This window comes from Schistocerca nitens, chromosome 6 (genome assembly GCF_023898315.1).
Source record: "Schistocerca nitens isolate TAMUIC-IGC-003100 chromosome 6, iqSchNite1.1, whole genome shotgun sequence".
Classification (NCBI taxonomy): domain Eukaryota; kingdom Metazoa; phylum Arthropoda; class Insecta; order Orthoptera; family Acrididae; genus Schistocerca; species Schistocerca nitens.
Window position 1 is genome coordinate 370,454,715 of NC_064619.1, and position 24,662 is coordinate 370,479,376.

Below are 24,662 nucleotides of genomic sequence, written 5' to 3' on the forward strand. Positions count from 1 at the left end.
CCAAGTGTACAAGTTAGGTGGGTCGACAACATATTCCTGTCATGTGACGCACATGCCGTCACCAGTGTCGTATAGAATATATGAGACGTGTTTTCCTGTGGAAGAATCGGTTGACCTATGACCTTGGGATCAAATGTTTCGGTTCCCATTGGAGAGGCACGTCCTTTCGTCTACTAATCGCACGGTTTTGCGGTGCGGTCGTAAAACACAGACACTAAACTTATTACAGTGAACAGAGACGTCAATGAACGAACGGACAGATCATAACTTTGCGAAAATAAACTAAAATTGTCACTCAAGAGGAGGCTTGAACCAAGGACCTCTCGTTCGGCAGCTGTTCACGCTAACCATGGGACCACGGCACTCCTGAATCAACATTATCCTTGTATTGCTTATGTTGCACATGGACTACCCAGTTTGTATATTTTGCCTTTTTTTCATAGTTCCACACAACTTCTTCCTGTTTTCTCGATTGATCTGTGTTCAGTTTTTCAAGGCCTATCCACTGTGCCAACTTATAACTAAATCTGAGGGGGGTGCGATGGGGAGGTTCCCTTGTGAGTGTCGCATGAAAGACGTTATGAACAGTATTTGTTTGAGCCGACTCCAACTACACACTGCAAAAACTACACTGCAAATATCTATCTGAACACTATAGAAAATGTGCCTGGCGACTAATAAGATGCATTTAAGAGGGTGAGTCAAATGCAAACCTTAAATTTTTTTTAAATATTATTTATTGTGCAGAACTGGTACAAAGCTGTACCACTTTTCAACATAATAACCCTCACGCTCAATGCAAGTCCTCCAGCGCTTACAAAGTGCATATATTCCTTTAGGAAAAAATTCTTTTGGTAGTCTGCGCAACCGCTCATGCACCGCGTAGCGTACCTCTTCATCAGAACGGAACTTCTGAACTCCCGTTGTGTCTTTGAGTGCTCCAAACATATGGAAATCACTTGGGGCAAGGTCTGGTGAGAATGGTGGATGAGGAAGACACTCAAAATGGAAGTGAACCTAGGTTTCGTCTCCAGTAACGATTCTTGCAAGGAAGCCATCACCTTCTCGTTCAAAGCGCCGAAGAAGTTCTTCACAAGCATCAACACGTCGTTCTCTCATTTCAGGAGTCAGCTGCCGTGGCAACCATCTTGCAGACACTTCATGAAACTGGAGCACATCATGCACAATGTTGTGTGCTGACCCATGACTAATCTGTAAACATGCTGCAATGTCATTCAGTGTCACTCGGAGGTTTTCCTTCACTATGACTTCAACTGCTGCAGTGTTCTGTGGAGTCACAACTCGTTGTGCCTGACCTGGATGAGGAGCATTTTCCGCTGAAGTCACACCATTTGCGAACTTCCTACTCCCTTCGTAGACTTGCTGCTGTGACAAACATGCATCACCGTACTGAACCTTCATTCGTCGATGAATTTCAGTACGTTTCACACCTTCACTACGCAAAAACCGAATAACAGAACGCTGTTCTTCCCTGGTGCAAGTCGCAAGTGGGGCGGCCATCTTTATACTGATACTGCGACAGTATGCGTGCATCTGCACTATGCTGCCACCTAGAGGCCATTCTGTACGCTGTTTGTAGCACGCTTACCAACTTACAGGATAACGGCGCGAAATTTCGATTTGTTATCAAAAATTTAAGGTTTTCATTTGACTCACCCTCGTACAACAGTGTGCCTTGCGCCTAGTCTCCGTGCGACTGTGCTTGCCCCACACGCTAAGCAGAGGCGCGCGTGTAGGTTATATGCCTACTTCTCAACATGTACGTGCAAGTGATTCCATTCACACCTGTGTACACACTGAGCACCTCTACTTCGGTATGGGGAACGCCGCAAGGCGCACATGTGCAAGCACACCTTTACGAGCTACACTTTATATAAGCTGCAGCACATCCCTCAAATATGACAGTAATGTTCTTAGCGCTTCTGGTCAGTAAAACATCAACAGTCAAGGTTTAAAGACAATAAGAGGTCACAGGATAAAGTAACGACAAAATACAATAAAAAGTGAAAAAAGAAACTTCAATATGTCTTTCACTAAAGGAAGCTGTGACAAGGGCCACAAGGTAACACCGAATGGTAACAACAGCAGAGGTTTGGCAGTTGCCAACTTTAAGTTACACCCCCTCTGCCTCACAGTGGAATGTAATTTAGTAAGACGTATTCATAGCAAATAAAAAAATGGTTCAAATGGCTCTGAGCACTAAGAACTTAGAACTACTTAAACCTAACTAACCTAATGGCATCACATACATCAATGCCCGAGGCAGGATTCGAACCTGCGACCGTAGAGGTCCCACGGTTTCAGACTGCAGCGCATAGAACCGCTCGGCCACCCCGGCCGGCAGCAAATAAAAGAATTAAAAAACACCCAGAAATATTTTACTGTTTTAAAAGCTAAAAGCAAGTTAAAACTAAGTGACAATAAGATATCACAGGTGTAACAACGAAGAAACATATTAAAACACCACCTACAATGCTTACATGGCGTAAGGAAATCTCATATTTGTCTATTGACCGAAAGCATTAACAACATTAACGTTAAAAAACACTATCAAGACAGTTTATTTTAATGAAGACATAGAAATCGCTGTAGTTCCATTGACGTTATGTCTAAAATTAAAAATGATCTGCCTTGGTATTTCTGTATTGACAAAGAGAACGGATTAGTTTTATTTATTTACTTTTTTTTTTAATCTGTGAAGACATACTGGAAAGAAAACTGAGGAAAAAGGAAATAAACATAATCAGAAACTAAACAGTTTATTGAAAAGCATCTCCAATCGAATTGACTTTTTTGGTTTTCTACACTGCGAACAGAACAAACTGGACAGATATTAGTGATACACGAGAAGAAATAAAAGTACATTCACTGGTCGTACGGTGCAAGCCGCGAGAAAACTAATTTATTGTCCAGTCAGAGCATCAGCGTTTAGTACGAAAACTGTAATATGCGCCTGACTATATGCAAAGCCCTTTGGTTTATTCTGAAACTGATACGAGTTAGATGCAATACACTTAAGATCAAGTAAATGGAATGGTATGTTGACCTTAGTCAAGTCTAAATACAGTATTCACCAAGCTAATGTTTATTGCAGCACTTATCAACTGCACTAAGCAGCCTATTACACTGTAACATGAATTCTACTTCCCACCCGCACTGAAAAAAGAAGAAAAGAAAAAAAATGAAAAAATTGAGCTTGTTCTGCCCAAGACTGGACAGAGACTGTCACCACTGTATGGCCCGGCCGCCTCCACCTCCGCCGAGCTGCCTCTTGCTGCCGACGGCGAGAGACTTCATCATCTGGACGACGCCGCACATGGTGTCGGCGAACTCGCACAGCGTGTCGTCGTCGGTGCGCGCCACCATCTTGCGGATCCTGTCGGCTTTGGCCCTCCTGGCGGCCGCTTCGCGCCGCTCATCCTCGAGCGCCTGCATGTGCGCCCCGCGGTCCTCTGCCACCAAGCGACTCACCAGCTTCTTCTGCCTGTTCAAAGCTCGCTTATCCTCCGGGTCTCCGTACTCCTCCCACGCCCTCTCCAGCTGCCGCTTCGTCTTTATCGCCTCCACAGTCTCTCTGCTGAGTGGAACCCTATCCATAGTCTACGCTATTAAGCTCTGCTGTTACCTGCAACAAAAAGGGGCACTGTAAGTTTCTTCGCTGAAGACTTTATAACACTACAGAACAATATTTCATATTTTTCACACTTTTTCGTCTCGCGTTTTTTCACGATTTCATAAAATTAACACGTATTTTATCATTTTATTGTCAATACTAATTATTTACAATACCGTAAGAAAACTTATTACAAATCACTCGAAAACAATATTGTAAGAAATGTCTAAAAGGTATTAGATAGATTGTATAATGGTAAGACAGAGATTTAGGAACCAGGTTTTAAATTGTAAGACATTTCCAGGGGCAGATGTGGACTCTGACCGCAATCTATTGGTTATGAACTGTAGATTAAAACTGAAGAAACTGCAGAAAAGGGGCGAATTTAAGGAGATGGGACCTGGATAAACTGAAAGAACCAGAGGTTGTACAGAGTTTCAGGGAGAGTATAAGGGAAAAATTGACAGGAATGGGGGAAAGAAATACAGTAGAAGAAGAATGGGTAGCTTTGGGGTATGAAATAGTGAAGGCAGCAGATGATCAAATAGGTAAAAAGACGAGGGCTAGTAGAAATCCTTGGGCAGCAGAAGAAATATTGAATTTAATTGATGAAAGGAGAAAATATAAAAATACAGTATATGAAGCAGGCAAAAAGGAGTACAAACGTCTCAAAAATGATATCGACATGAAGTGCAAAATGGCTAAGGAGGAATGGCTAGTGGACAAATGTAAGGATGTAGAGGCTTATCTCACTAGGGGTAAGACAGATACTGCCTACAGGAAACTTAAAGAGACCTTTGGAGAAAAAAGAACCACTTGCCTGAATATCAAGAGCGCAGATGGAGACCCAGTTCTAAGCAAACAAGGGAAAACAGATAGGTGAAAGGAGTATATACAGGGTCTATACAAGACCGATGTTCTTGAGGACAATATTATCGAAATGGAAGAGGAGGTAGAAGAAGATGAAACGAGAGATAGGATACTGCGCGAAGAGTTTGACAGAGCACTGAAAGACCTAAGTCGAAACAAGGCCCCGGGAGTAGACAACATTCCATTAGAACTACTGATAGCCTTGGGAGAGCCAGTCCAGACAAAACTCTACCATCTGGTGAGCAAGATGCATGAGACAGGCGAAATACCCTCAGACTTCAAGGAGAATATAATAATTCCAATCCCAAAGAAAGCAGGTGCTGACAGATGTGAAAATTACCGAACTATCAGTTTAATACGCCACGGCTGCAAAATACTAAAACGAATTCTTTACAGACGAATGGAAAAACTGGTAGAAGCTGACCTCGGCGAAAATCAATTTGGATTCCGTAAAAATGTTGGAACACGTGAGGCAATACTGACCCTATGACTTATCTTAGAGAACAGATTCACAAAAGGCAAGTCTACCTTTCTAGCATTTGTAGACTTAGAGAAAGCTTGTGACAATGTTGATTGGAATACTCTTTCAGGGGTAAAATACAGGGAGCGAAAGGCTATTTACAATTTGTAAAGAAACCATGTATGGAAGTGAAACGTGGACGATAAATAGTTTAGACAAGAAGAGAATAGAAGCTTTCGAAATGTGGTGCTACAGAAGAATGCTGAAGATTAGATGGGTAGATCACATAACTAATGAGGAGGCATTGAACAGAATTGGGGAGAAGAGAAATTTGTGGCACAACATGACTAGAACAAGGAATTGGTTGGTAGGACGTATTCTGAGGCATCAAGGGATCACCAATTTAGTATTGGAGGGCAGCGGGGAGGGCAAAAACCGTAGAGGGAGAACAAGAGATGAATACACTAAACAGATTCAGAAGGATGTAGGTTGCAGTAGGTACTGGGAGATGAAGAAGCTTGCACAGGATAGAGTAGCGTGGAGACCTGCATCAAACCAGTCTCTGGACTGAAGACCACAACAACAACTAATTATTTACAATACCGTAAGAAAAGTAGTACACACGCTGGCAAAGTCACTGTTTTTACTATCTGTACTACTATATAAAGACTAGTCGTTGTTTAGCGTAGTTACCGAAAATCTCGAAAAGTTGGTGACTCATTTCCCTTAATTTTTTTTTTTTTTTATGGCTCTAATCACTATGATGGGACTTAACATCTGAGGTCATCAGTCCTCTAGACTTAGAACTACTTATACCCAACTAACCTAAGGGCATCACACATATCCATGCCCGAGGCAGGATTCGAACCTGCGACCGTAGCAGCAGCGCGGTTCCGGACTGAAGCGCCTGGAGCCGCTCGGCCACAGCGGGCGGCTAAAATTTTTTACACGATACTTTGACAAACATACAGAAGTCATTGGTTATACATTTTTCTTAACTAATATGTTCAAGTTTTCTGTTACGAGCGACTGCGAGAATGAAAATGGTGTGCTGTGAAAACATGCGGTTTCATTTTCTTTCTCGTAGTCACTTTCAAATACGACAGTATGGCATGTAAACCATTACACAAATTGTTTCTCCCATACACACTCATCCTCTAAACAACAATGTGCTGTTTTGTTTTATTCCTCGCCGTCAGTTTTACAAAAAGCAGGGAAGTTGTACAGGGTATCCATAAATTATCTTCCAAATTAAGACTTTAATATATTTAAAACTATACTAGGTATCAACAAACTGTTTTCAACATGTGATAAGATATAACTCAAAGTTTTGTTTCCTCATTCGTACACACCTGTGTGTGCACTCTTAATGTTACGGATAATGTCTAGTCGGAAATTGAATGCCCCAAGTGATTTCCATATGTTTGGACCACTCAAAGACGCAATGGGAGGAGAGAAGTTCCGTTCTGATGATGAAGAGGTACGCCACGCGGTGCATGAGTGGTTGTGCAGAGTACCAAAAGAATTTTTTTCTAAAGAAATTTATACACTTTGTAAGCGCTGAAGGACTTGCATTGAGCGTGGGTGATATTATGTTGAAAAGTGATACAGCTTTTTACCACTTCTGCACAATACACAATACTTAAAAAAATATTTAAGGTTTTAATTTGACTCACACCCGTACTAATGATGAAGAGTAGGCTGAAGTTTAAGAGACTCGTCAGGAAGATTTAGTGCGCAAGGAAGTGGAATACGGAAGTACTAAAGAATGAAGAGATACTCTTGAAGTTCTCTGAGGCTATAGAAACTACGACAATGAACAACTCAGTAGGCAGTACGGTTGAAGAGGAATGGACATCTCTACAGACGGCAATCACAGAAGCTGGAAAGAAATACTTCAGATGGTCGACAAAAGAAGAATGTACAAAAATGTTCAGGGAATTTCAGGAATACAGAAATACAAGGGACTTAGGAATGAAATAAATAGGAAGTGCAGGGAAGCTAAGGTGAAATGGCTACATGAAAAATGTCGAAAAAGAAATGATTATGGGGAGGACTGATTCAGCATATAGAAAAGTCAAAACGACCTTCCGTAAAATTAAAAGCAAGGGCGTTAACTTGAAGAGTTCAACAGGAATTCCACTGTTAAATGTAGATGGGAAAGCGGATCGATGGAAAGAGTACATCGAAGGCCCGTGCGAGAGGAATACAGGGTTATTACAATTGACTGAAGCGATTACACAGCTCTACAATAACTTTATTATTTGAGATATTTTCACAATGCTTTGCACACACATACAAAAACTCAAAAAGTTTTTTTAGGCATTCACAAATGTTCGATATGTGCCCCTTTAGTGATTCGGCAGACATCAAGCCGATAATCAAGTTCCTCCCACACTCGGCGCAGCATGTCTCCATCAATGAGTTCGAAAGCATCGTTGATGCGAGCTCGCAGTTCTGGCACGTTTCTTGGTAGAGGAAGTTTAAACACTGAATCTTTCACATAACCCCACAGGAAGAAATCGCATGGGGTTAAGACGGGAGAGCGTGGAGGCCATGACATGAATTGCTGATCATGATCTCCACCACGACCGATCCATCGGTTTTCCAATCTCCTGTTTAAGAAATGCCGAACATCATGATGGAAGTGCGGTGGAGCACCATCCTCTTGAAAGATGAAGTCGGCGCTGTCGGTCTCCAGTTGTGGCATGAGCCAATTTTCCAGCATGTCCAGATACACGTGTCCTGTAACGTTTTTTTCGCAGAAGAAAAAGGGGCCGTAAACTTTAAACCGTGAGATTGCACCAAACAAGTTAACTTTTGGTGAATTGCGAATTTGCTGCACGAATGCGTGAGGATTCTCTACCGCCCAGATTCGCACATTGTGTCTGTTCACTTCACCATTAAGAAAAAATGTTGTTTCATCACTGAAAACAAGTTTCGCACTGAACGCATCCTCTTCCATGAGCTGTTGCAACCACGCCGAAAACTCAAAGCGTTTGACTTTGTCATCGGGTGTCAGGGCTTGTAGCAATTGTAAACGGTAAGGCTTCTGCTTTAGCCTTTTCCGTAAGATTTTCCAAACCGTCGGCTGTGGTACGTTTAGCTCCCTGCTTGCTTTATTCGTCGACTTCCGCGGGCTACGCGTGAAACTTGCCCGCACGCGTTCAACCGTTTCTTCGCTCACTGCAGGCCGACCCGTTGATTTCCCCTTACAGAGGCATCCAGAAGCTTTAAACTGCGCATACCATCGCCGAATGGAGTTAGCAGTTGGTGGATCTTTGTTGAACCTCGTCCTGAAGTGTCGTTGCACTGTTATGACTGACTGATGTGAGTGCATTTCAAGCACAACATCCGCTTTCTCGGCTCCTGTCGCCATTTTGTCTCACTGCGCTCTCGAGCGCTCTGGCAACAGAAACCTGAAGTGCGGCTTTATGAGTTTTTCTACGTATCTGTAGTGTGTCGTGACCATATGTCAATGAATGGAGCTACAGTGAATTTATGAAATCGCTTCAATCATTTGTAATAGCCCTGTACTTGTCTGACGACGTGAAAGAAGAAAAAACAGGACAAGACAGGGGAGAGATAGCGGATCCAGTATTAGAATCAGAATTTAAAAGAGCTTTTGAAGACTTAATATTAAATAAGGCAGAAGGGATGGATAATATTCCACTGGAAATTCTGAAATCATTGGGAGAAGTGGCAACAAGACGTCCGAAATTCTGAGAAAAAGCGCTTAGCTATAGGGAAAGGCACGTAATGTACAATATGTACAAGAACAAAGTGGGGACAATAAGAGTGAAAGACTAACAGTGAGGTGCTCGGGTTAAAATTGTGTAAGACAGGGATGTAGTCTTTCGCCCCTACTGTTCAATCTATATATATAAGCAGCAACGAGGAAAATAAAAGAAACGAATCAAGAGTGGGATAAAAACTGAGGATGAAAGGATGTCAATGATAAGATTTGCTGATGACATTGCTATTCTCAGTGAAAGTGAAGAACAACTGGTGGACGTGGGGAATAGAATGAGTACACAATATGGATTGAGAAAAAAATCGAAGAAGGACCAAAGTAATGAGAAGTAGAAGAAACGAGAACAGCGAGAAATTTAGCATTACAATTGGGGATGGCGGAGTAGACGAAGAAATTCTGCTACCCAGGCAGCAAAATAACCTATGACGGACGGAGCAAAGAGGACATAAAAAGCAGACTAGCATTGGCGAAAAAGGTATTCATAACCAAAAGAAGTCTGTTGGTTTCAAATATTGGTCTTAAATTAAGGAAAAAATTTCCGAGAATGTACTTTTGCAGCACAGCATTGTATGGTAGTGTGACATGGACAGTGGAACTGCGCGACCGCTACGAGCGCAGGTTTGAATCCTGCCTCGGGCATGGATGTGTGTTATGTCCTTAGGTTAGTTAGGTTTAAGTAATTCTAAGTTCTAGGGGACTGACGACAATAGAAGTTAAGTCCCATAGTGCTAAGAGCCATTTGAACCATTTGATACCATCAATGTTAATAGAGAGAGCCGTAGCGGGTTAAAATGTAGAGGAAGACAGAAATTGGAATATATCCAGGAAATAATTGAGGCCTAGTGGCTTCATAATGTTGTGGGCTGTCCACTAGACCAATCGAACCGACCATTTACTGGAAATGGTTATAGTCAACTACTTGGAGGCCATTTGCAGCCATTCATGGACTTCATGTCCGCCTCCGTAGCGTAGCGGTAGCGTTACCGCCTGTAACGCCAAGGGGCCCGGGTTCGATTTCCGGCTGGGGCAGGAGATTTTCTCCGCTCAGGGACTGGCTGTTGTGTTGTCCTCATCAACATTTCATCCCCATGTCCGGCGCGCAAGTCGCCCAATGTGGCGTCGAATGTAATAAGCACTTGCCCTCGGCGGCCGAACTTCCCCGACTGGGGGACTCCCGGCCCACAATGCCGTACGCTCATGGACTTCATGATCCCAAACAAAGATGGAATTTATATGGATGACAATCTGAACAATTCGAGCGAATGATCTGGCCATTCAGATCGCTCAACATGTATCCCATTGAAGATTTAAGGGACATAATCGAGAGGTTAATTAGCGCACAAAATTCTGCACTGGCAACACTTTCGCACTTACGGACGGCTATCGAGGCAGCTTGGCTCAAAGTCTCTGCAGGAGACTTCCGACGACTTGAGTCCATGCTACGTCGAGTTGCTGCACTACGCCGGGCAAAAGGAGATCCGACACGATATTTGGAGGTACCCCGTGATCATCGTCACATCAGTGTAGGAGATCGCATAAAATCTTCTCGGTAATAGGGGGCCGTCGAATGAAAAGTCGCTCGCCATGTACTCAGAACAGTTGCTCTACAACATACTCAAGACTTATCAAAATCTGTGATTAACAAGTCTGATGGTCCCCTTGTTGCCGGCCGCGGTGGTCTCGCGGTTCTAGGCGCGCAGTCCGGAACCGCGCGACTGCTACGAAAATGGCTCTGAGCACTATGGGACTTAACATCTTAGGTCATCAGTCCCCTAGAACTGAGAACTAGTTAAACCTAACTAACCTAAGGACATCACACACATCCATGCCCGAGGCAGGATTCGAACCTGCGACCGTAGCAGTCGCGCGGTTCCGGACTGCGCGCCTAGAACCGCGAGACCACCGCGGCCGGCGACTGCTACGATCGCAGGATCGAATCCTGCCTCGGGCATGGATGTGTGTGATGTCCTTAGGTTAGTTAGGTTTAAGTAGTTCTAAGTTCTAGGGGACTGATGACCAAAGATGTTAAGTCCCATAGTGCTCAGAGCCATTTGAACCATTTGGTCCCCTTGTTAGCTTGGGACGACATGTGATAACTTACTTTCTGAAGTCCGTACGTACTTACCGTACAGGCTGTATATTTCAGCGATTGTTTAAACGAAAGTTTTCTGTGGTAACAAGGCTGTCGAGATGGTAACACCAGTTAGCATCAGGGATATTGCAGACAAGACTAGAGAAGATCGTAATTTGTGTCCAAGTGAAACTTCTGCCTCCTCAGTTGTGACTGAGGACAAAGGTGTTGAGTCATGATGCAAATTGTTCGTGCCAAGTGGTAGCCCGACAACTGGCTATAGCGAATCTCCCTCGTGTGCGGGCGGTCACGCGTGTAAGACAGACCGCGGGCTCGCATTTCCTTTTTTCCGCTCGGCCTTTGCTGCGCCACTGGAGGCGGCGTCGAAATTATGCGGGCTGGCCTGTGTGACTAACCAGCGGTAGCCGACAAGTCCGGCCAATTACGCGGACACGGCGGGGCCGCGTGTTCAACACGGAGGGGTAATTTACGGCGACACACGCCTGCCAGCAGCGCCTCTTTTATTTCCTCGCTCCCCCCGTCGACTCGAACTGCGGACTGTTAACAACCCGCAGAGACCTCTGCACAGCTAAAAACGTTTCTCCATTCGCACCGCTCCTCAGTTTTATCATCGCACAGGGAAACTTCCGTGCGTAATATCACAGCTAGTTAACACAATTGTCCATTGTAGTGGAAGCTGTTAACGTCGCTTCCTTGTCGTTTTCAATCAGTCCAGAGGCTGCAAATGCATGCAGGACACAGCACCAGAAGGGTGTACCTACTGGAGTGGAATGCGTGCATTTGCAGCCACAGGGATGATTAAAAATTCCAAAGAAGCAACAATAACAGTTGTTCACCACAGTGGGGAACTGCATTACAAGGTTAAATTTTGAGGTACGAGGCTCACTTCAAAAGAAATGCACACTTTTTTTAAAAAATCCATCTTTTACTCTACATGTTTGAAAGTTTTACAGTGTGTAGATACATCCCTTAGGAACAATATTTTCATTTCTCTACATAATTTCCATCCCTCTCAACTGCCTTACGCCATCTTGGAGCTAGCGCCTGTATACCTGCACGGTAAAATTCTGGACCAACCTGTTGGAGCCACTGTTTGGCAGCGTGCACAAGGGAGTCATCATCTTCAAACCTTGTTCCACGAACAGAGTCTTTCAGTTTCCCAAAGAGATGACAGTCACATGGAGCCACGTCAGGACTGTAAGGCGGGTGTTTCAGTGTTGTCCATCCGAGTTTTGTGATCACTTCTATGGTTTTTTGACTGACATGTGGCCGTGCATTGTCGTGCAACAGCAAAACATCCTGCTTTTGTCCATCCGAGTTTTGTGATCGCTTCTATGGTTTTTTGACTGACATGTGGCCGTGCATTGTCATGCAACAGCAAAACATCCTGCTTTTGCCGATGTGGTCGAACACGATTCAGTCGAGTTGGCATGATGTCCACAAGCAAGAGTCCTTCGGAATAGAAAAACACCGTAGCTATAACTTTTTCTTGGGTGAATTTGCATGATGCCACTCCATTGATTGCCTCTTTGTCTCTGGTGAAAAATTATGGAGCCATGCTTTATCATCTGTCACAATTCTTCCAAGAAATCCATCTCCATCGTTCTCGTACTGTTCCAAAAGTTCGCTGCATACCGTTTTTCTTGTTCCTTTGTGAGCCACTGTCAACATCCTGGGAACCGACCTTGCACAAACCTTTTTTAACGCCAACACTTTCAGTATTCTGCAAACACCTGCTTCCCCTATCCCAACGTAGCGTGACAATTCGTTCACTGTGATGCGTCTGTCAACAGTCACCAATTCTTTAACTCTCTGCACATTGCCTGGAGTGTGTGCAGAACGAGGCCTGCCGCTGCGAGGACAATCCTCAATATTGCCGTGCCCGCTTTCATCACGTAACCTGCTTGCCCACCGACTAACTGTACTGCGATCGACAGCAGCATCTCCATACATCTTTTTCAGTCTCTTGTGGATGTTTCCCACTGTCTCGTTTTCACAGCACATGAATTCTATGACCGCACGTTGCTTCTGACGAACGTCAAGTGTAGCAGCCATCTTGAAGACATGCTGTGACGGCGCCACTCACGGGAACAGGTTGAACTAAGTTTGAAAACAAGCGGGAAGGATATATCTACACACAAAAACTTTCACACATGTAAAATAAAAACTGTATTTTTACAAAAATAGTGTGCATTGCTTTTGGAGTGGCCCTCTTCTGCCCGCCTGTCCATCTGTGGTTGTGTCCACAAATAGAAAGGCCGGACTCGACGTAATATACTGCGGTGTCAAACGTAATGGGATGGCGATATGCACATATGCAGATGGCAGTAGTATCGCCTACACAAGGTATAAAATGGCAGTGTACTTGTGGAGTTCTTATTTGTACTCAGGTGACTCAACTGAAAAGTGTAGTTACAGCTAGACCGAGTTAGGATCGTAGCAGACTGGATGCTTCGTTAGGAACTCAACCGAGTGTTGTGGTACAAACCAATCCAAATATACCTAAAGGAAGAGAAAAACGAGGTTTTGTTGGACTTACGGGGGCTGAGTGTTGATCAGTAAGTGCCGACAGGAAGGCATATTCATAATATATGTCTTGTGCATTTTCCTAATTGTTCTTGCTTCCCACGAAAGTATCCGGCAGAATGTGGTTCCCACCCAAATAAATAAATAAAGAAATATGCCTACAAGACCCAGTGAAAAAGATAGAAAATGGCTAATGTACCTTGTGAACTCTTTTAGGCAGATGAAAACTAATTTTTAATAAAGTTGATAACGTGTGTACTTCACACACACACACACACAAAGACGCGCGCGCCAACGGGCTCACGAAACAGCCTTTGGGCATATTACTGACAATCTGAACTTTAGATATGAAGGCAAAAACCATTCATGGTTACCCCATATACTGTATAAAGTGTACGCTAAAAGGAAGATTTTCAACAAAATAAAAATCAGTCTTCTGCTGCACAAAAATTTTAATTTCTCTTTACCAGTTTCAACAGATTAATCTATCATCTTCAGGATATCAAAACAGGCTTAAATCATAGATACAAGGATCGGACTTAAAGACGTCGTAAACATATTAAGTAAGAAACATAAAGGTTGTTAAAAAACAACAGCTGACCATCACGGAAGTATAAAAAGGTTGTAAAAAACGTATGTACAATAGTTCAACGTCAGAAACACCCAAGGGAAGTCGGCTGCACTCAAGTTAACAATGCTGGGAACGGCTCCCTCCGCTTCCCTAGTTCGTAATCTGGGTGCAGCTGACTTTCCCTGCGTTTCTGCAAACTCGCGTCCGGCTGCCGGCCTAGTCCCCAGTTGAGTGGAAAGTAAAATGAATTGCTGTTACTCAATCGGTCCTTGGCGAATTCTTTACCCACCTTTTATTTAGCGCGTCTTCGCATGTAATTGTATATTTATACTTGACTAGGCGTTGAGCGTTTAATGTAATGTATTACTACCTTCTTACACGCTTAGCCCGTCTCACAACCTTTATATAGTTTTTAAAGGTTCTATGGATGTTAGCGTCCCGCTTTGTATACAAGCGTCATCAATTCATTAAATTTTCAGTTAGCTGGTTGCTATCCATCGCAAATGTTATGAAATTTTTCCGAAGTGTCACAGTTTATCGTTCTTCAACGAAGGCATGTGATTTTTCTGATATTCAACTATTATACATTCTTTTTAACAACCTTTTCATACTTCGCTGATGCTCGATTATTCTACATTTGTTTTTAAAAAATGTTTTTAGTTAATATATTGAGGGAACCTTTACCGTCGGATCCTTGTTTGACATCGGCTTACCTATGATTTAAACATGTATTGAACTTCTGAAGCTGACCGATTAATCTGTTGAAGTAACGTGTAATTAATTTTTTGTGCAGCTGACGACTGATTTTTATTTTGGTGGAAAGAATACACACAGCAACTGCTAAACAACAGCTACGAATAACATCTTATAATGAAAATTGGTGTTCTCGACAACTTTCATCGCACATGCATTCTCTTCCTATACACAATACAAGCATTTTTTTGATGTAGTAGTTAAGTTTCAGATATTGATGAAAATCAGGGAGAGTATTTTAGAGGGAAATCTGAATTCTTTAGCGCTTTCGTCAATCATCTTTTTGAAAGTTTTAGTTGTTACATTGCAGCTTCTTATCCGACGCACCTGCAAAAAGAAAGCGCGTTTCTACAGAATAATTGAAGCCATACAGGAATTGCACAAATAATGAGACAGAGTATGTCAAACCATAGATGATGGAAGAAAATGAGAGAAAAATCACACATAATCAAAGAGCGAAAAGCAATTTCTGCATTCGTGTTAGGGGGTATCCCAAAATTCATGGTCCAAGACAATGAGTTACGTACTGTATTCTAGAGGCAACTATTTCGACTTAGTACTACGTGGACATTCAGAGAGATTTCACATGGCTTGAAACTCGACAGCAGAGGTAACGAGTGCGGTACATGATTAAAATGTATTATTCTACATATTAATCCATTAGCGGTTAACATAAGTTTCGATCTTTGATCAATAAGTCATAACTCTAGTCATTTTATACAAGCAGTGCTGAACAATACGACGAAGAACGACCACATGTTAAATCAATGGTAAAGGTCCCAGCTTCAGTTTATTGGTAGGAGCACAGGCAAGCGACTCTATAATTTAATACAAATATAAGTGTGTTACATCAAATGTAATGCATCAAACTAACGTTATTACTACCATCGAAGCAATATCGTTACATTTATCTAAAAATGACGTCTCTTGGGACATATAAAATTAAGGGAAAACTTGAATTTATTAATACATCAAGTGGCATGCTTTAGCTCATAAATATGTCGCAGGAAGACTGTCTACTGTCTACAAAAGAAACTATTATGTAACCTGTACTACCTGTCCCGAATTACTGCTAAAGTGTGTGTACCAGGCTAATTTACAATGGATCATGTTCTGAGATGGAGTACAAAAAGGAACTTTCTTTAATCCGTAGGAAGCTTGCAAGTAAATTAAAGAGATATCTCAACGGGCAGACGTTTAAATTTTACTCAGAAACCTTAAGACACTGGCTACAACAATGGGTTTATGAGACCGCTTAATATGGCACTTAATGGTAGCTTTCAGATCACAGGTGTGTACTTCACATCGAGAGCGGTGACACATTGATTGGCACACTGGACACACTTTCGAGAGTCCAACCACTATGAGTTAGGTTTTCAGTGGTTACTCTAAATCGATTAAAGTGAATGCCAGGACGGTTCCCTTGAAAATGAAGAGGCTAATTCCCATCACCAACTTTCTCCTATTTATGCTTGTGCTCCAATATCTGATAACTTCGACGTCGAAAGGATATTAAAGCCTAAACTTCGTTATTTTATATCTTTATATTGATGATATCTGCAACCATTCGGAATTTTCCCTGCATAAATGTTTATTATCAGCAATTTCAAATGCTACAAAAGCAGTATACCGAAATAAAGCTGAGCGGAAATTATTGTACATCGAAGTTTGATGGCAAAAGTGCTGCACCTGACTTAAAGGAGAAGAGATAAAAGCCATTGAATACGCCTAAAATACTCAGATGAGACGTGTTTGGTTAAAAAACAAAAACATAGTAGCAAAAAGAGTAACATTTATGCTTATACAACAGATAAACAGCACCTGTTTTGCAAATTTCACCAGAGTTTTCATGACTAATGATCAGTCTGACCAGTGGACGGTGAGAGAATGATCTGGATAAAAATTTTAGGCAAGGAAACGCGAATGAAACAGAAACGGAAATGGAGGGATAATATTAACCAACACATAGTGAAACCGAGCTCTCGGTGTTATTTTAAGTCTCTGACATTATTCCTGATTATTCTATTTTATTTATCTCCCTGTCCGTTCAAACAAATTGGTTTTCTAATTTTTCCCAGAATATTGTTGGCTAAATGGCCTTGTTATTAACTTTAGAAAGATCTTCTAATAAGCAAGGTTCACCCAGAAGGTGGCACTGCATCAGGGGGCCAAATCTTGTATCTTGCCAGTCCCAAACCCATCTCCGTTCAAAGTTCTCCAAAGAGCTCTTGGAAGGATGTCCAATCATCCAGTTGTGTGCCCCGTTTTTCCACTGGGTACTTCTAGTGGGCATCCACGAGGGCCTACGATCTTTGCAAGAGACTTCAGCTGGATCGCAGGCGTTTCCCGACGGACAGCGATCCGCGCATTGGCTGCTAGCAGTCAGTTCCCATCTTCGTCCTCTCCACATCTGACCCTGTGGCCAGGCGCACGCGAGCGAGGAGAAGGAGGGGGGCGGGCAATGACAATGAACAGGTAGAGTTTCTGCACTAGTGTTGGCTTCAAGCATCCCATTGCAATTCGCACGTTCACTGTAACGTCCACCTTCTGCCCTTATGCAAATGCGGGCCACATGGCCAGCAGAGACACAAAGTGCCGTAACTGACATCCGCAACACTCGTAGATCGGCACACCATGTCCAACTAGTGTGACCTAATGATGTGGTTCGTGGTACAAACCTTGGCTCTGGCGGTCATTCAATGCTGTTTTAAACGTCAAGGTGTGATCCAGGGCCACGCCTAGATATTTCGACTGTGAGCAGTGATGGAATCGTTCGCTTTGCCACATCACAATGAGTCTCGGCATGCCACACTATTATTGAGTGTGGCTGTGCAGAACTACGTATCGTTGGTGATTATTTGCAGGTGGCCAGCATCGTAACAGAAGTAGAGTGAGTTCAAATTGTGTGTCAGATTCTCTTCCACCTCTGAGAATCCCGAATCTTCAGCTGCCACTGCTGTACCGTCAGCGTATATGAATTGGCTGATGTCATTTGGTACTTGCTGGTATGGTACAGCATTGGTACCAGCATCCTTCCTTGGGATAGGCAGTTCTTTTGTATCCTCCTCCAACTGTTATCAAAGGGGATGACGTAGTCTCCTGCTGTGGGGAATGGTGGACCCTTGGATGTCAGATGGTGGTCTTTAGCCATATCATATAATCCCAGTTTAACGATTTTTCCTTACACGGGCAGGCGAATTCAGCGTTGTGACACAGTGGTTAAGATATTTGAGTTCCATTATGAACGATCTAGGATATAATTCTAGCCCGAATCTCTTCATTTAAGTCTCATGTGATTTCTGTACATCGGTTTGTGTCAATGATGAGCTGATTTCTTATTCAATAAGTTCCTGCTCGATTCCTCCCTCCGTTCCACCCGGTTTCCCGTCATTCTACCAATCAAACTTTGTCCAGCGGAGTTTGACTTCTTTAATGAAGAGACACCACCCTACCTTACTTTCCTTATTTTCACTGGCTGTTTTACGTGACTTTCGTACCTACCACAAACGGAAATCTGTCAGTTAAGAATGAGGGGACACGGGATAGAACAGAAACAGCTGTCGTCAATAAATATAACATATTTTCCTGTTCGAAATAGTTGCAACAAAATTTCTTCCAAGATAATGGTACAGCAGCGATCTTGTCATATGCAAGTGAACATGGTCACTTGAGGACACGAGATACCGCACAGAACCAGTTTAATGCCTGGCTCCAACAAACGTTAATACCTTTACTACTATTTCGTTTTCGAAGTAGTCCCGAAATACCACAAAGAATAGTCCAGGGAATGGAAGAAATCTTCTGGTGATGGGCATTCCGAGTACAGTAACTCTCGCTGTCTGGTCCGCCGCTTAGCTCAAGGTCTGTAACTAAAAACGTCTTACGACTACTAAACACATAAAATCACACAGCTGCAGACATCTCGCCTCACTGATAACTATAACGAGTTTTTAATGCACGACCAGAACAGGCGCAATAAAAGCGAAACATTACAAATGAGAGCGGTAATTAGGGCAGCGATTATTTTAATGAAGGCTTACGAGTGGTCCGACTCGAAGAGAAAGAGCAACAGAAAGCCATAAAGGCAGAGTTCAAGAAAACCTCCAACGAAGCATCCAGTGCTGTCTTTTTCTTTGGTCTGAGTGGATGAATTTTTAGATCAAATTAAGAAGAAGAGAGCTAAATAGTACCACTATCAATGCTGACAGTAAACATCTCACAGTCTTCGCAGTTTGAAAAGGTCGATATAACGACCCGCAAAGAAGCAGCAGCATACTTGAGTTTAAGAGGCAAAACTACACGAGTGATAGAGGATTCATCAAATGAAACAGCAGTTACTCTGCAACTATTCAAAGGTGCACGCTTATTTGCAGTCGTTAAAAGTCTGCAAACTGCTGACTAGTCTGACGATTTTTTTTTTTTTTCAGCGAGAACGCACAACAGCAACACTGAATAACTAATGGAGAACAAATAAAACGTTGCTGCCTCTTGTTTCGTATTACGGTACGCAAAAAAGCAACTGCTCTCCTTGTGGCCCCATTTTCTTTCCTTTCTTGCCTTCCTGCATCTCGAGGAGTTCAGACAAAGCAACAAGTTCTTCAGGCAGATAAATATGTAAGTATATTTTAGAATCATCATTTACAAGCCTATTATGCATATCACTATAAATCTCACGGCAAAGAATACATGGATGTAAACACTGAACTCCGGTACTTCCAGTAAATGATCAATCCTTACAAGGAACAATGACAATACGAGAGAAATTAAGAAAGTAAAGGCAATTCTTTAAAAATAAAATTTTCGTCTGGGGAACAACATTCCTCTACACATCTCCCTCAATATAATTGCCACTAATACTCAATGCGGCTTATCAGCATCCACGTGTTATGCTCCATTCTAAAACAAGGCTTTTGACATCAGAGCAAACATGGATAAACAAATCGTCAGTACAAGCATCTTCGGAGACAAATTGACTCTAATGTAGGAAATTCCAAGACTAAAGCGTACCCTTATCGCTACGAGATTCAAAGACAATTCTTGGCTGTGGCCCGAAGTCCACATACGGCTAACGAGTTTTCTTACACACACCATCGCAGTAGAACGGAATTCAGCTGCAGGCACTGAAGTTATCTGATTGTTGTTTATCCTCTATAAACTCTGTGTCGCACTTAACGACGTTCATCTACAGTCAGCCATGCGAGAACGGTTTCACTAGCGCCAAACTAGCTTTTAATGTAATAAGAGGGAGGGAGGGAACGACGATGACAGCGGTCTCTGTGCCGCTAAATGCTAGAAAGCAAATCAGTGGGATGGCACCACATTTATTGACTGCGAGAAGAAACCATGAATCTGAGCAGGGCCTATATGACAGCAGTGAGGGCCATCTGGGACATATCACATAACATAACTAATTTCCTGGCAGGTGGAATTTTTCGAAAGGTTTAAGGTGTACACTGAATTAGCTAAAGGAAACTACGAGACGGAAACGATATGCATCTCACTGGCTGGCGTAATTTAGTAAAACTATACGAATAGACTCATAGTTAAATGAGACATCACAATCCTTTTACAGAACAGACATCCTTAATATCATCCCTTCTGCACTTCACACCTGTATCTCACATTTTTCCCTTCAGTTTGATGTCTCAACAACCTCCCACACTGTGATAAACACGTCAGAAAACATGTTTACAAAGATTAGCACAACATTTTTTTTCCGACACCAATGGGTCCCTAAATGCAGCGAATATGTTGGGCAATTTGTAAAAGTGCGCAGAAAATAAAGAATGTTTTACTGAATATTTTGAAACAAATACTATGATGTTTTCGTAGCTCGTAATAGGAAGAATGCGCTCAAACATATCTGCCACCTTTCCATACTGTGTGCGTTATTTATGTCAAAAATGTTAATTTAATTTTGTTCTTTATTCTGAGGTAAGCATTTTATTCACACATTTATTTGCACACGTACATTAATGCCCCATTATCAAAACCAACAGGTAGCAACGCACTACTACATGCCTCACTACTCTGTTCATGGTCACCAGTCTCAAGAAAGATTCCGTCGCATCCTTTCAAATTCCCTGTTTCGTTTCGTATTTCCTCACAGAAAGCTACAGTCTTGACAAACGAGTCCAACTACATTTTTTTTAAGAGACATTCAAAAACAAACGAGCCGGAGACTGTAAAATGAAAACCGCTGAAGGGGATTCGTGATGACATTGCCCAAGGAAGAAGGTGTGGTTCCTATACGAGCGTGGAGGTCGCTGCTAGAGGGACGTTGGCGCACACCCACGTAACGACAGAGCGAGCACGTGCATATGTCGACCGTCAATAATGCCGAAAAGGGAGAAATGGGAGCTTCAAAAGAAGAGCAAAGGGGTGTAGTGCGTTTCCGTATTACGCAAAAGAGTGTAGGAAACGACATTTCATCGAAGAACAAGTGTACGAAGATCATTGCACGTCAGTTGCAAATCAGACACTCAATCCGACCTGTAGCGCACTGGCTGCCACTGTAACTCGCCGGGCTTCAATAATCACGGGTTCCACCTGATAGACAAAGATATCGGTGATGCAGTGTGGCGTTCCAGCTCGTGCGTCATCGGAAAACGACATACGTTCTGCCTCGGATCGCTTGCACCACTCTTCGACCCTTGCAATTGACATGTAGTGCTCTCCGTACTCTTGCGCCATTCTTCTACGAATTTTCGTTTCCCGCACTCCTTCCGCTATAAGGAGACGCCTACAGCCCTTTTGTCCTCTTCTGAAATTCTCTGTTTTCTGCACTACTAAGCGCAGTGGAAGGTCGAACAGTGCGTGTGCTCGCCCAATCGCCAACGTACGCCGATGTTCCTCTAGCGACGAGTTTGGGGTCTCGACGCTCATACAGGGACCATGCCATTCATCCGTTGGCAATGGCATTACGATCACTTCAGTGGTTTTCATTTTACAGCCTACGGCTCGTCTCCTTCTGACTATCCCTTATAGATAAAGCGTTATAGTCGCTGGTCAAGACTGTAGCTTCATGTGAGGAAATACGAAACGAAACTGGTATATTTGAAAAGGTGGCTCTGGAAACATCTGATACATTCAACTATTGCATATTCTCAGAAAACTGGCATGCAAATGTCGAAGGAAATGCTGCTCTTTTTCCTCAAGAACCACTTACCCGTCGCATTCCGTTACGCACTTCAGTGACACATTTGCCCACTCTGCCTTTTTTCGATTTCAGTCATTTTTCAAAATCAGTTGACGCCGCGTTGTAATTTCATGTTAAAGGTTTAACACACTACGATAAGTATTACAGATAGAAACAGTGTGTGTCTCGAGGCAGCACAACTCACGGCGTGTTAATTATCCAGACTGTATTCGAGTATGCAATCACTTAGCGACGTCCAACAAAACTTTACAATAATTTCAAAACCTTACGAAACTTTTCTCGCTGACCCCCCCCCTCCCCCCGAAACAAAATAAGGAAAGGAAAACAGTTTATCGCTTGCTACATTTTCGCTGTTCATGTAGTAAAACTTCAGCATCAGGCATGAGTTTCAATTTATTACATTTTTGCTACTAATTCTATTCGCAACACATTTTCCAGATAGTATTTACATATAACACTGAAAGTACCTTCAAAATTATATCACTGTAAGACGCATGGTTCATGAAATTTGACGTCATAAACACTGGCATGCGTGAAAAACTAGTTTTTGCTTAAAACGGAGCGCAAGTGACGCACTCGACACATTCAACGTTTGATAATGAGAACACTTAGCAACATCCAACAAACTTTTAAAAAATTATTCAAATGGCTCTGAGCACTATGGGACTCAACTGCTGTGGTCATAAGTCCCCTAGAACTTAGAACTACTTAAACCTAACTAACCTAAGGACAGCACACAACACCCAGCCATCACGAGGCAGAGAAAATCCCTAACCCCGCCGGGAATCGAACCCGGGAACCCGGGCGTGGGAAGCGAGAACGCTACCGCACGACCACGAGATGCGGGCAACAAACTTTTAATATCATTTCAAATCTTTTCTTAACTTCATCTCGTTTACATGCTTAATACCAAATATTTAAAACATAATCTATTTGTAAAGTAATCAGATGTTTGAATCGAGGGTGGGAGGGTTTACAGGTAGATATCCATAAAGGATTTCGATCAGAATGAGTGGTGGTGGGATGTGGTGTTATGAAGGGCGAGCAGGTGATCGATACTAATTAGCCACAGCATAACTCCATATGACTTTATTCTTACCACGATACAACATACATCCACCCGGCGTGGAAATCACTGACGGCGACGAAGCGTAACAGACAGACGACGCACTGCTTCGGCTCCGCACGGACCGCCTTTGTTCCCTACCAGCGGCCTGCTGACGCGGGAATGTGCCTACGGAGGCTGTAACATGAACGCCCGCGCACCCAACTTCCCTAGGTTCTTATCTTCGAAGCAACAGGTGAAGTGGATGCCTTTAGTAATGTGGTAAACAGTCTGCAATGCAATATACCTAACCAAACAAGCACCACGTTACCTTTCTCTGTACGTTGATTAGTGGAATACCTATTCCCCCTGGTTTTTACGCTTTCTAAGAACCACCATGCAAACAAGGTGTTTGCAGTATTATACGTACACTCGCATTACTCGCAACTTTTCAACTTTTTTCAAGAAAAAGTACAATTTTTTCCACGTTATGATGTAAGCTTTATTTGTTCTAGGATTGACGTCAAATAGGCCTCTTATTCTAGGACTCTTATTCCTAGTGATGACACAACCGACGGGTTTTAACAGCCGGCTGGCCACTCGATAGTTTTTCGTTCTGTCGGTTTTCTCAGCCGAATGAAACCAAGACTCTGCGGCCATATCAGCTATAGGAATGTCTTCACTCACACTCTGGGTTTGAGTGGTTTCACTTGCTGTGAGACAACCAATTCACATCGGTCTCCGACAGTTGCGGAAGTTGTATCAAACTTTTATACTCAATCTCCTGGTTCAAAATGGCACTGAGCACTATGGGACTTAACATCTCTGGTCATCAGTTCCCTAGAACTTAGAACTAACTAACCTAAGGACATCACACACATCCATGCCCGAGGCAGGATTCCAACCTGCGTTCCGTACATGGTTCAAACTGTTCAAATGGCTCTGAGCACTATGGGACTTAACATCTGAGATCATCAGTCCCCTGGAACTTAGAACTACTTAAACCTAACTAACGTAAGGATATCACACACATCCATGCCCGAGGCAGGATTCGAACCTGCGACTGTAGCGTCGCGCGGTTCCAGAATGTAGCGCCTAGAACCAACGCCACCTAGAAACAAAGCCTACGCACACAATTCTGTGGGAGCTGTGACGTCAGCTTTCTGCGGCTGAGCAGTGCTATCTGGTGTTGAAGCGGTGTTTGGAAGCGTGGTCACGGCATGGGTTTGTTTTCGTAGCAGTGTTCGAAAGCATGGCTTTGCTTTCGTAACATTTGTGGCGGAAATCTTGTTCTCACTGTTATCTACATCTACTTCCATACTCCGAAAGCCACCTGATGGTGTGTGGCGGAGGGTACCTTGAGTACCTTTATCGGTTCTCCCTTCTATTCCAGTCTCGTATTGTTCGTGGAAAGAAGGATTGTCGGTATGCCTCTGTGTGGGCTCTAATCTCTCTGATTTTATCCTCATGGTCTCTTCGCGAGATATACGTAGGATGGAGCAATATACTGCTTGACTCCTCGGTGAAGGTATGTTCTCGAAACTTCACCAAAAGCCCGTACCGAGCTGCTGAGCGTCTCTCCTGCAAAGTCTTCCACTAAAGTTTATCTATCATCTCCGTATTCATTCGCGATTACTAAATGATCCTGTAACGAAGCGCGCTGCTCTCCGTTGGATCTTCTCTATCTCTTCTATCGACCCTATCTGGTACGGATCCCACACTGCTGAGCAGTATTCAAGCAGTGGGCGAACAAGCGTAATGTAACCTACTTCCTTTGTTTTCGGATTGCATTTCCTTG

The 24,662-nt window shown here is 43.0% G+C and overlaps 1 protein-coding gene across 3 annotated transcripts in view; it reads right to left on the reverse strand.

Moving 5' to 3' along the window:
• Positions 1 to 2,800: 2,800 nt before the first annotated feature.
• The window catches only part of LOC126263052 (uncharacterized), a 553,641-nt gene continuing 531,779 nt past the window's right edge, over positions 2,801 to 24,662 (reverse strand). For 2 of the 3 annotated variants that reach the window (XM_049960027.1, XM_049960028.1), the window contains exon 2: positions 2,801 to 3,646. In XM_049960027.1, the coding sequence (XP_049815984.1) occupies positions 3,247 to 3,618 (372 nt within the window). In that variant the 5' untranslated portion in view covers positions 3,619 to 3,646 and the 3' untranslated portion in view covers positions 2,801 to 3,246. Of the gene's footprint in view, positions 3,647 to 10,843; positions 10,952 to 24,662 lie in introns of those variants that run through there. The other variant, XM_049960029.1, reaches the window with a different exon arrangement.